The sequence below is a fragment of the Amphiprion ocellaris genome, chromosome 17 (assembly GCF_022539595.1).
Source record: "Amphiprion ocellaris isolate individual 3 ecotype Okinawa chromosome 17, ASM2253959v1, whole genome shotgun sequence".
Lineage (NCBI taxonomy): Eukaryota > Metazoa > Chordata > Actinopteri > Pomacentridae > Amphiprion > Amphiprion ocellaris.
Window position 1 is genome coordinate 2,746,674 of NC_072782.1, and position 12,512 is coordinate 2,759,185.

The 12,512-nt window shown below is 40.4% G+C and overlaps 1 protein-coding gene across 1 annotated transcript in view; it reads right to left on the reverse strand.

Annotated features, from left to right (window-relative positions):
- si:dkey-88l16.3 (low-density lipoprotein receptor-related protein 2) overlaps nt 1–12,512 on the reverse strand; it is a 34,308-nt gene that overhangs the window by 17,958 nt on the left and 3,838 nt on the right. Inside the window, exons 4-23 of the mRNA XM_023265940.3 lie at nt 11,194–11,307; nt 10,944–11,063; nt 9,959–10,078; nt 8,680–8,883; nt 8,387–8,555; nt 7,618–7,786; nt 6,483–6,705; nt 6,069–6,188; nt 5,559–5,777; nt 5,105–5,413; nt 4,605–4,823; nt 4,240–4,386; nt 3,864–4,112; nt 3,516–3,746; nt 2,288–2,536; nt 1,924–2,142; nt 1,421–1,669; nt 1,011–1,241; nt 613–861; nt 28–222 (exon numbers count right to left, since the gene is read on the reverse strand). Coding sequence (XP_023121708.2) covers nt 28–222; nt 613–861; nt 1,011–1,241; nt 1,421–1,669; nt 1,924–2,142; nt 2,288–2,536; nt 3,516–3,746; nt 3,864–4,112; nt 4,240–4,386; nt 4,605–4,823; nt 5,105–5,413; nt 5,559–5,777; nt 6,069–6,188; nt 6,483–6,705; nt 7,618–7,786; nt 8,387–8,555; nt 8,680–8,883; nt 9,959–10,078; nt 10,944–11,063; nt 11,194–11,307 — 4,005 coding nt within the window. The remainder of the gene's footprint in view (nt 1–27; nt 223–612; nt 862–1,010; nt 1,242–1,420; nt 1,670–1,923; nt 2,143–2,287; nt 2,537–3,515; nt 3,747–3,863; nt 4,113–4,239; nt 4,387–4,604; nt 4,824–5,104; nt 5,414–5,558; nt 5,778–6,068; nt 6,189–6,482; nt 6,706–7,617; nt 7,787–8,386; nt 8,556–8,679; nt 8,884–9,958; nt 10,079–10,943; nt 11,064–11,193; nt 11,308–12,512) is intronic.

The window sequence follows — 12,512 nt, forward strand, 5'->3', positions numbered from 1 at the left end:
GAAAACTATCAGCCGATACCAACTTACTCTCATAAGCACATTTTTCCACACAGTTCTCATCAGAGCCATCAGGGCAGTCCTTTTTTCCATCACATATCTGTGATGGGTTGATGCATGAGGTCGAATCTGGACACTGGAATGAAGGACTGGTACAGGACGGCTTGGTTGGTGAACGGGGTTCATTTAAGCGGGGATTTTCTGTGGAAGTTATCTCTAAAGGACCTACAAATCATAAAAGCCGGAGTTAAATGCACTTAAAAACATCAGGGGCTTTTCATCAGATTTTCAGATCAATATTGTTGCCTCAAGAACAAGCATGTGTTCAATTTTTCTGGAGTTATGGGCACAAACCATGGATATCTTTGACATTGCAAAATCTAGATTCTTGATTCAATCTTGCTTATTTATAATGCCCTCCAAATTAACTGATATATTGACTCACTGATATGAAACTAACACATGTATTTAAATAATGTAAGAGTGCCTCATTAGGAGTTTTGATTACTGCACAAGTTCTGAACACTTCAGTCACAACAGGTTCAGCTTCTTCCAAAGTATCTTCACATGTATTCCAATTTATACAGGTAAAATTTCCACAAATAAGACACTCACTGCATTCGTCTTCATCCGATCCATCTTCACAGTCTCTCTCTCCATCACAAACGTGAGTCATTAAAACACATTCAGTCCCGTCTCGGCAGAGCGTGGAGCCAAAGCGGCATTTCAGGGTGTTTTTTTGAGGAGTAGGAGGAGCTACACTCGGACAGTTAGCTTCATCTGAGCCATCATGGCAATGAGCTCGACCGTCACAGACGAGGCTCTTGGAAACGCAGCTCCGACGGTCTTTGCAGCGAAAATCACCTGGGAGGTAAAACACAGTCCCAAGACTGAGTCAGATCTATTGGGTGTACTTCATTTTCAAAATAAACTTCTGAGGAATCCAGATGCGTAACATGTGGAAATTAAATTAAAAAAAAAAACAAAACACATATTCCTGGTTTGTGGCTTACTTTTTGAAGGACATCTTTTCACGCAGCTCTTTTCATCAAAGCCATCAGGACAGTCTTTACGTCCGTTGCAAAACTGGCTTGGAGAAATGCATATGTGAACAGTAGAGGAAGGACAGAGGACAGAGGGACTCCTGCAGGGCGGCAGAGTCAGAGCAGGAGGTTTGGTAGCAGGAGATTCATTTGATGGATCAGTGTTTGGTTTGGTGGTAACTGCGGACTCTTGTTCGGCATCTTGAAGACACAATATGAATCACAATGTGAAGTTAAACTAAATAGCATAGTTATGTTAGTATTTCAAGAATATCTCATTGCAAAACCACAATTCTAAATGTAAATTCTCAGTTTTTACGTTTTCTTGCAAACAAAAACAAACTGAATTTTTTCCCCAATGTGTGTATTCAAAAACTCACCACATCCCAGTTCATCTGATCCATCCTTACAGTCCTCCTCTCCATCACACACATGAAGGTACAAAACACATGCTGTTCCATCTCTGCACGGCTTTGAGCCCTTGCGACATTTCAGGACATTTTTCAGTGCTGCAGGAGGAGCTACGCTGGGACAGTCGGCTTCATCTGAACCATCGTGACAATGAGCTCGACCGTCACAAACAACACTGTTTGGGATGCAGCTCCGACGGTCTTTGCAGAGAAAGTCAGCTATGGAGGGTACAAGAAGATTCAAAGACATGAATGGAACTGCATCCAGTCTGCGCTGCATAGCTCAAAATTGCACAATAAGTATAATCAGTGTCATGTTATTTGACATCGCCACTTGTTTATAGTGACACATTTGTTGAAAATTAAATTTCAACAAAAAGAATATATAAAAAAATTTCATATAAACAGATTAAAACAGTCAGCTTGTACGCTTCGTTTCACATTAAAGCCGGTCATAGTTGTGAACTACTTACTTGCAGAAGGACATTTTTTCACACAGTTCTCATCAGATCCATCAGGACAGTCTTTCTTTCCATCACAGATCTGTGCTGGGTTGATGCATAAAGAAGAACCTGGACACAGAACTGAAGGGCTGGTGCAAGACGGCATGATAGGAAGCCGAGTAAATGTCTTCAGAGGTGCTGGAGATTCATTTAAAACTTCCACAAGAACAGGAGCACTCTCTGCAACATCTAGAAAGGTGACACCAACAACCAGCAAAAGTTAAAATCATCTTAAAATGAAAATATATCATTGTCGAATTATTAGCAACAAATTCCGATCCTCTGTATTAATATTTATTGCTGGTAAAACAATACTCCTCGGATGAAAACTCACTACATTCATCTTCATCTGATCCATCTTCACAGTCTCTCTCTCCATCACAAACGTGACTCATGAGGACACATTCAGTCCTGTCTCTGCAGAGTTTGGAGCCAAAGCGACATTTCAAGGTGTTTTTTTGAGGAGTAGGAGGAGCTACACTCCGACAGTTAGCTTCATCTGAGCCATCATGGCAATGAGCTCGACCGTCACAAACGAGGCTCTTGGAAACGCAGCTCCGACGGTCTTTGCAGCGAAAATCGTCTTGAATAAAACAGGTGAAATAAGCTCAGGTTAATCAAACCATCAAAGAGCGATCAGAACAACTGTGGAAAAGTTTACAAACACTTGCGAAGACTACATCATGGCAGCCCTGAGTTTCCAATGACTCCTAGGACATAATCGTCCATGTTGAAATCAATGAAACCTCTGTCACAAAAGAACAATCATAAATTTAGGTTCTTTCATACATTTATTATAGGCCCTCTGGAAATATGACTAAATCTGCTGGGTCAGAAATATACATACAGCAAATGTTTAATGGACATTTTCACCTCAACTAGATGCTTTTGGTCACAAGTTTCTGGCAATCTTCTGGTTGCAAGGTTCTTGATGGGGTTTAAGTCAGGACTTTGGGATGACCAGTCTAAAGCCTGAATTTTAGCCTTCATCTGCACTTCCGCTTTGGTTGTGTGTTTCTGGCTGATGATTTAAGGTTTTCCTGAACAATTTGGAGGTAATTCTACTTCATTATTCCATTTACTTTGTGGAAAACACCAAATCCACTGGAAGCAAAACATCCCCAGAGAAATAATAACACCACCATTTTTATTTCATCTGACAGAACTTTCCTCCAGAAGGCCTTTTCTTTGTTCATGTGATCAACAGTAAACTTCAGTTGAGCCTTAAGGTGCCTATTCTAGAGGACAGGTTTAGTTTTTTGTATTCTAGTCATCCACAAGAAGTTAGAGGCAAAACTCAAGTTGCTGTATGTACATTTTAACCCAGTAGATTTGATCATATTTCCAAAAGATGAATAATACATTTAGGAAAGATTGTTTTTTGGAGCAAAGATTAAAAGATTTCATGATAAAAAATGATGTTATCAGAGTCAGCGGAAACTTAAGACTGCCATATTATACTGCACACAGTCTTTATAAATGTACGTAAACTCTTGTTCACAACCTTAATTTTTAAATGTTAACCGATGCTAAACGTGTGGAATTCCTGATTTGTGTCTTACTTTTCGAGCGACATCTTTTCACGCAGCTCTTTTCATCAAAGCCATCAGGACAGTCTTTACGTCCGTTGCAAAACTGGCTCGGAGAAATGCATATGTGAACAGTAGAGGAAGGACAGAGGACAGAGGGACTCCTGCAGGGCGGCAGAGTCGGAGCAGGAGGTTTGGTAGCAGGAGATTCATTTGATGGATCAGTGTTTGGTTTGGTGGTAATCGTGGACTGTTGCTGATCATCTAAAAAGACACAGCAGGCATCGCATAATGAACTTAAGCCAAAACAAGACTTAAATTGTCAACTATTTTACTGGAAATGCCAAGTTAGTTTTATTTCCATTAGTAGCTGAAACTCACCACACTCCAGCTCATCTGATCCATCCTGACAGTCCTTCTCTCCATCACACAAATGACTGTATAAAACGCACTCTGTTCCATCTCTGCACGGCTTTGAGCCAATGTGACATTTCAGGACGCTCAGCTGAGGTACAGCAGACGACACAGCCGAACAATCGACTTCATCTGAGCCATCGTGGCAATGAGAGCGACCATCGCAAACAAGATCTTTGGAGATGCAGCTTCTCTGGTCCTTGCACTTGAAATCCTCTGGAAATGAGATAGAAAATTCAGCTTATTAATATATCAGTGGTGCATCTCTTTCCAACTCACATTGAGATTTTGGAGCTGTAATGTCCGTTATAATAAGAAATCTAATATCAGATTGACATTTTACCTTGAGATGGACATGTGCCAACACAAAACTCCTCATCATCGCCTTCAGGGCAGTCCTTTTTGCCGTCACACAGCTGGGTTTGTGAGAGGCAGACTGACGAATGTCGACACAACAGAGATGGTTCGTGGCAGAGAGGAGCACTGGGAACTATGGAAAGATAAAATAATGGGATTAATGATAAAAATAAAAGAGCAAAATTTTCATAATTCACACTGAGTAAGAAACCTTCTAAATTGCATTTTAAATTCTCTCTAAGCTGGATCTTTTGAGAAAATTCTACTTTACCTGCTAAATAATGTTTATTTCCAAACACAAAAGGAAGTCAATAACTTATTTTCCTCTGTAACCAATAAACGTTGTCTGACCTTTTCGAATGTTCTTGAGTGCAGCGATGACACTCAACACTGGTTCTTTCACGGTTACTTCCTGAATAGGGCTCCCGTTTCGCAGATCCCACAGAGTCATTGTGTCATCAGAAATGGACAACAGGAAGGGCTCAAAGGCGGCTGCGACGGAGCCGGAAATGTTCCACCTTCTTCCAGCTCGGTGGCTGTTCCCTGGCAGCAAACTCATCGTAGACAGACCTGTTAAAAGAGTCACAACAGGTGTGCAGCATGTAAAAATTGGCAGCAAAATAGGGACTTTTGGTACAACACAAATAAATCTCTTGAAATCAACACTGTCTACATATTGGTAAGATTAAATCTACCCTCTAAAAAGATGCAAAGTGCCAATATTTTGCTCCAAAGTATGCCTCTAGTCATCTACAGAAAGCTTCTCATAGCTTCAAGCTCTGTCTAGTCTAGTAAGACATGTGAGCAAGCAAAACCAGTTCCCATCACTGTGGTCTGTGGATGAAACCAACCTGCCCTTCTGGAGTTCCAGAGCAGACTGCTGGCCCTGAGGTCGAAGGCGATGTTCCCTGTGAATCCTCCTGTGATGTGCAGCAGCTCTTTAGCTTCACCTCCCAACGTGCTCATGCTGAGGATTCGCTCGTCCTCCAGCCAGAACATCCCGCCCCTCATCCAGTCCAGATACAGGTTTTGAATCTCCTTAGTCGTTTGGTACAGCTGTCCAGGGTTGTAATTATCAGCTCGGGAGGTGCCAATGATGTTTTGGTCACAGGACACCCAAAAAAGGCTTCCGCTCCTCTGGTCAACAGTGATCAGACAAACTAGAAATGAATAAAGCAATAAGTCAGACGAAAGTGTGTTGACAGTAACTGGCTGATCTAGTGTGGAAACTCAATTCATTAATGATTAATTTAGCAATTATTTAAAAGACATCATCACAAATGGAGGAAAACTCAAAGTGCTAACCTGGCAGCGGTGTTGGGATCACCTCAGTCTTGACCTGGGTTAGACTGGTGCGCTGGATGTGCCCAGTTTGATTGGTCCAGTACAACCAGTCTCTGTACCAGTCCAGGTCAAATGACAGGACGGCGTCATCAGTGGTAAACAGCTGGGTTTTAGTGGACTCTCTGCCTCTGAACTCCAACAACTCGATGCTTGTAATGGTGCCGTATACAAACCGAGGATCTGCAGAACAAAAAAGAAATATTGGGACTCACTGAAGTCAAAACCTTAGTCAAATAAAAGCAAGAGACTGACAGGGAAAACTGAAGCTTTAAAACCATTTCCTAAATGAAGACACTGGAATCAGTATTTATCTAGAATTTAAAAGGGAACAGTGCCTTAATAAAACCACTGCTAATGACAAGTCAGTGAATGCCCTTGTTAGGGAAACTATGCTATGTGTCTTCAAAAAAAACAAAAAGAAGAAGAAAAAGTGCATTTGTAATGGGAAAATTAAACTTTTGGTCAACCTACATTCACACATTCCGTCAGGCAGAAGTACTTGAGAGTCTGGACAAGCGCAGGTGAAGCCAACAGGGTTGCCTTTAGTCAGCTGGCAGAGCTGACACTGAACCTTCCCACAAACAGAAGTACCTGAGGACAACATATTTTAGAATATAAGCACCGTTAGGTATAAAACAAACAAGGACAAAACCAAGAAAGATGCATTTACACCATATTGTCAAAGTATTTAAATATTTTTTACTCTCATTATGTCAGAGACGTAATCCTCCTCAAAGACAAGATAACTACAACTTATACTGCAGATTGGTTCTGTGTTTAAAATCAATATAACTTCTGCATATGAAGAGTGTCATAACCTAAAAAGCAAAGAAATACTGTGATTAACCAACAACATTGCAGACTAACATTAAATCCATTAAGTACCTTCAGGCTGCTGGAGTTCGTGGTAAACGGCTATTAGTGGCAGTTCAGCTTTCCAGATAAATTTCCTCTCGCTGGGCCGGTTCTGTGGCGTCTGCCACAGTCCTTTGTCATCAACCCAGTAGAACGAACTTTCAAAGACTGTGAGGCTCAGAGCCGGTCTTCTGCTGAACACTCCTGCCAAAGAATAACGGCCAGTCCCATCCATCTTCACCGTCTCTATGGACTGAATGGAACTAATCAATAACCGGTACATGAAGCAGAACAGGAAATGTGTCCAAAATTCATAGTGAATGTGCAGAAAGATTGTAGTAGAAATGATTTAAATAAACTTGAAGTCATTAAGAAAGGTTCAATTCAACTAAGCATTTACTTCTAGGCAGATAAAAGATGTTTGATTGATTTGATTATTGTAACAAACAGGCTGGGCTTCTGATCTGAAATAGTATTAACAAAGAGGGAAGATCCAAGAAATTAGATAAAACTAGACGTCTGTTGGGCAGGAAGGTAAAGCAAAACCCCCAAATGTCTTCAGAGGAGCTGCTGGAAGATGCAGTGACTAACAGAGTGGACTAAATATCCAGTAAAATATCAACAAATTCTGAAGTTGGCTTCTACAACAGGATGATGAACAAAAATCTATGATGTGAACTAATTGAAGCAGTGCAAACTAAAACTCACAGTCCGTCTTAAACTTTCTGTGAAAATAATCGGCAAGGAAAGGAAATAAAAGTCCTAAATAAAGAATAGAAAGGCTCTTAACTGGGTGAAGGAAGTGTTTGCAAGTTGTGATATCTGTCATATAGGGGGGTTAAAAAATAACGCACAAACATTTAAAGAATGGTTAATTTTTGGTTGCTTCAAAAACATTTGAAAAAACAGAATTTGTCCAGGGTGACCCCACTTATACACCTTTTCATGTAAAACGACAAGAAATCGCCTCAACAAACTAACAAGGAGCCCATTTCACCTAAACTGCCACATACAACTGCAATCTGCAACATTAATTCATTTTAAATAGCTTCGTTAATATCCAATAACCAAAACAAATGAGAGCTGCTTTCCAATTTGCATACCTGCAGTAAAAACATATCGATCCAGACCTGGCAGAACTTTCTTTTTACTATGAGAAACTGACCCTCTTGAAGTCGCTGATCCAGTAGAGCCTCCTGGCAGCAACGTCAGCAGTCAGGCTGTGGGCAGACTGAGCAGTGATGACCATCAGAGAGCTTCTGTCCGATCCGTCCATCCACGACTTCTCCAGCGTCGCCCTGTCGCCTGGACCCACGTTCATCCAGAACATGGAGCTGAGAATGTGAACCACAGCTATTCAGTGCATCATCATTTCTTGAGCGAGTTGCGTTCAGGGTGGCTCAGTTTTAACATTTCTTCAAGCTTCATCCACTATAAATGCTTATTTTGTGTGAATTTAGCAACCACTAAAAGCTAGATAAAAGCAACATTTCCTCCACAAAATCTTACATTTATTGACCAGTTAGGGATTTAGGAACATTGATTGATGTGCTTTTTGTGTGTGTGAGCAAAGTGCTAGTGAGCAGATCTTTGGCATAGTCAGAAATATAAAGAATTCATTGTTCGATAGGAGTGCTACTGCCCTGTATTTTGGTTAGAATCTTCCTTTGTATTATCTTTTACTGTCTTTCAGGAGGTTAACATCAGCATGTGAGTAAATTCACTTTAGCTTATGTTTTGTTCTTTTTTTTCAGTAGCACCCATCTGCATTAACTCCCTCGGTTTTTTTGTATCTTATTGTGAACCTACTCTTACCAAATAAAATTACAGCCATTCACTCTTTCTTTTGTTGCCATCCAGTGACCCTAGACAGCAGAGTAGTAACATTAAATAAATCCTATGTAGGATATAGGCAGAAAAAAAGTCAGACTTGCCTCTCAACAGGAACAAGCACCAACTCTGATGGGCTGATGTTTTTACTCAGCACAGTCATGTAACTTTTCCCATCCGCTGCCTGCATGTAGATCGATTTTGTCTTCTGATTGGTCCAGAACAGGTTTCCATTCAGCCAATCGCAAGCTAGACCTTTGATTCCAGGCTCCCCTGTGTAAAAGTCAGGGAAATTCTTGTTTACAATGTTTTACCCTGCAGTTTAATGTACCAAACTGGTTCCAAACAAGACTTCAGAAGGCAAAGACAGAACCAGAGTGTTTCTGGGTCGACTCACCAGTGTAGGCGGTCCAGCTATGCCGTCCATCACTTTTGTAAATTTTGCCTCGGCTATCGGCCCAGTAGTACCACCCTCGGGCGACATCAAATGCCAAGGCCACCGGGTCGAACACCGCAGTCTGGATCACTTCAAACTGTTGAGACTTCACATTCAGCAACACCATAGACGTCTTCTGCACCATCAGCAGTCGAGTAGAATTACCTGGATAAGTAGAAAGGATGCAGTTAATGAGAATATTTAGACTGGACTCAATCTGACACGCTTATTTGACAATATTGTCCAATGAATTACATCACATATCGCTTCAAGTTGAGGGGATAAACTAGAAGAACAAGTGTCGAGATTTGAAACAGTGAAAAAAATAAATCAACAGCTAGAACCTGGATGAGTACGCAAGACATTCCAGACACATTTTTAGTTTTATTTGTTAGAAGTCTGTTTAAATTTTGACTGGAAAAGCTCCGCTATATGGTCAAGAAAGTGCAGCTATGGTTTAATTTCACTTCAAACTACAACCTTCTTGCACTGCTAAACATGCCAGATGATCATTTGTTCATTTGTATTTATGTGCCTTTTAGTTCTCTCTGTGGTCTCCGTCTCAATCCAGTCGTATTAGGAGATATTTACATACATCTATGTGTATGTTGCTTAATTTAGCATAATTTGATTTAGTCTATGTTGGTTTTAAACTGGGTGTTTAGCAGATGTGGTAAATATGGTAGCTTATTTATGTTTTTGAACATGAAGTAAAGCGTAGTGTTCCTTCTCTCACCAGTTCTCTCTCTCATTGGGTGGACTTTTTTGGTTGTATGCTTTAAAACCTAGCTTTCTGTTGCTACAAATCAGCACCCATGTTTAATATTTGCCAATTTTATCATTCCTTTATTTCCCTAACCTCCCATTCTTCCCATTTAGATATTAACAGCTCAACTAGTAGCTCCCCGTTTGATTTTAAATCAGCTAATCTTCCTTACTTTTGTCACTAGATTATCAACATCAAAGTCGCCGGTTAACATGACAATTATGATTCACTGGATTTGATCTTCTCAGAGAATGAAACTAATTCCAGAGTGGATTCACACTGTGCAACTGAGACTAGAGATCTAGACTTGAACCTTTCACCAGCACATGAAGGTGAGTTAGTGCTAAAACATTTTGTCTTGTAGTTGATAACGTTTTCTCTGGTTGGTACCAAACAACTCGGTGGAACTTGTGTGTGCGTGTTGATAATGTGTACTGTGGCTTTGGATAAAGGAGGAAAACTCTGCCTCATTACCTGAAGCCAGACACATGGAGCCTTCAGTCAGTTTGAAACCCTCCCTGCAGCTGCAGTAGTAGGAGCCGATGGTGTTATAGCAGTCATGCATGCAGGGAGCAGAAGCACATTCATCCAGATCTGAGGAGGGAGCTGAGGTTTAGCTTCACAAGCATGAACCGTGCACCAAAAACAAACTGCCCAAGATTCAGAAACAGACAATTATATGAGTACAACTGCAAAAACAAAATCCTCCTAAGGTCTTATACAAGAGGCGATGGAGGGACTGCAGGTCACGTATTTGCTGTGTTTTGTCTTTTGGCACAACCAGTTTTTCTGTTTAGTTCCTGTCATGCAATCTTTGTTAACCCTTGTGTTGTCTTCGGGGTCTAAAATGATCCAACCACCATCTTTAATAGCACATAAAACCCCTTACATGACCTCTGTTCAACTTGAAATTTGATGACTTTTCCTAAAATGAAATTCTTATTATTGTTGTAGGTTTTGCTCCTTGTGGGTGGAAGCAAAGATTCAAAAGATGTGAGAAGACGAGTATTTTGGAGTTGAGTTTTGTAGTTTTCCATTGCATTGTACAGTATACAGTACACTGTTGTTTCCCTTCAAAAATGTGTTTCAAGCTACTTTCTACACATTTCTGGTACTTTCTCTTGCTAAACAAATAATGTTTACACCAATGCAGCACCTTTAGCAGCAATAATAGTGATAATAAACCTCTACTTTAGTAAAGAAAACAGTTAAAACATGTGATGTAATAAAAACAAGTGATTAAATACAGTCTTTCTGCCCTCTGAAGAACATAAAACCCAGACATTCACAAAGTGTGTGACGCATGACAGGTTGGTTCTTCATGTAAAATAGATTTTTGGGGCAAATTCAATGAAGCTGCTCTATTTTAGAGGCTCAGCGGAGGACAAGGGGAGTATTCAGGAGACAACACGAGGGTTAAAATGACCATATTGAAGTGCTATTTTCACGCCCCACACACCTTCACAAGCTGCTCCGTGAGCAGAGAGCATAAACCCAGCAGGACAGGAGCATAAAGCTCCCCAGGATTCATCGGTGCACACATGGCTGCATCCACCGTTATTCATGGAGCAGATCCGACCTGCAGGAGGCGCAACATCAGGCATCAGTGGCTGAGCATTGCAGAAGTTCACGCACAACAAGCATTTAATCGCATCCCATTACTGTGAATGAGAAACAGCAGTTGCTTCAGTGTTTTCCATCAAGCTCACCGCAGGTTATGGGCTCATCGCTGCCATCGGAGCAGTGAAACTTCCCATCACACCGCTGTTCAGGAGATAGACACGTCCCATCAGGACACCGAACGCCGTCCTCACTACACAGACCTAAACAAAGACGAGACAAACACTACTTCTATTTGTGATCACATGTTTCTCATTCCTACCGTGTGAGTCAACTGTTCCTTATATTTTTTGCCACTTGCTCAGATACTGTAAACACATGAATAAATCCTCACTATGCCCACTTTGCTTCTGTGTTCCTGTTGGTCTGTTCATCAAATTATAGAATTCTCACACCGATATATCAACCTGCTTAGTAAACGTCAATAAGACATGAAGCAGTTTAACCCTTTAGAGCCCAGCATAGCACGGACGCTACGATTGCATATTCATTTTTGATTGGTGGTAGGTTAGAAACCAGATAAGATTGATCAATTATCCTTTTTGCATATAAAATCTGGGGAGTTACATGAACATTTCACACATTCACCAGGTCTCAGAGCGCTTTTTGGTTGCAGTGATGGGTTTTTTTTTTTTTTTTTTAAAGTTATTTTTTTGGCCTTTTTGTCGGCTTTATTAGATAGGCGCAGTGAGAGAGAGACAGGAAACAGGAGAGAAGAGTCGGGGGAAGACATGCAGCAAAGGGCCGCGAGCGGGAATCGAACCCCGGCCGCTGCGTCGGGGACCAGCCCCTGTACATGGGTCACCCACTCAATGCGTTGAGCTATACGGGCGCCCCCGCAGTGATGGGTTTTTAAAAAGACACAATAAAGCGCACATAACAAAAACCATCAACGAAACCACAGGATGATGTGCAACTTTTTTACATTTACAAATTTGAGAGATACAGCTGTGCAATTTCTGTATTTTGAAATATATGTAAAAAAAAAAAAAACAGTAACGATTTTCTTTTCTTTTTTTTTTTTTTTTAGGTGTGTTGGACTTCTAAGCAAATTATTGTTGTGGTTAAGACATAAGTCAATACATATTAAAATATGGGATATAAGTGTTATATTGATGTAAAGCAAATAGAAATACTACAAAAAAAACTGCACTACAATATGTAAAAATGTAAGAATATGTCCACAGATTAAAGCTTTCAATTTTTACATGACCTTGCAGTTATCCGTATATATTTAAATTATATGATCTTGCAGATACAAACTGTATTTGTATATCAAATATACATCCTTATTCATCATTTACCATAAAAATTTAGCTGAATAATTTAAGTTTAAAGAATTCTTAAGAGAAAATATAGAAACTTTTCCTTGCATGGTGCATCAACACTGCAATAAAATATCGAGGAT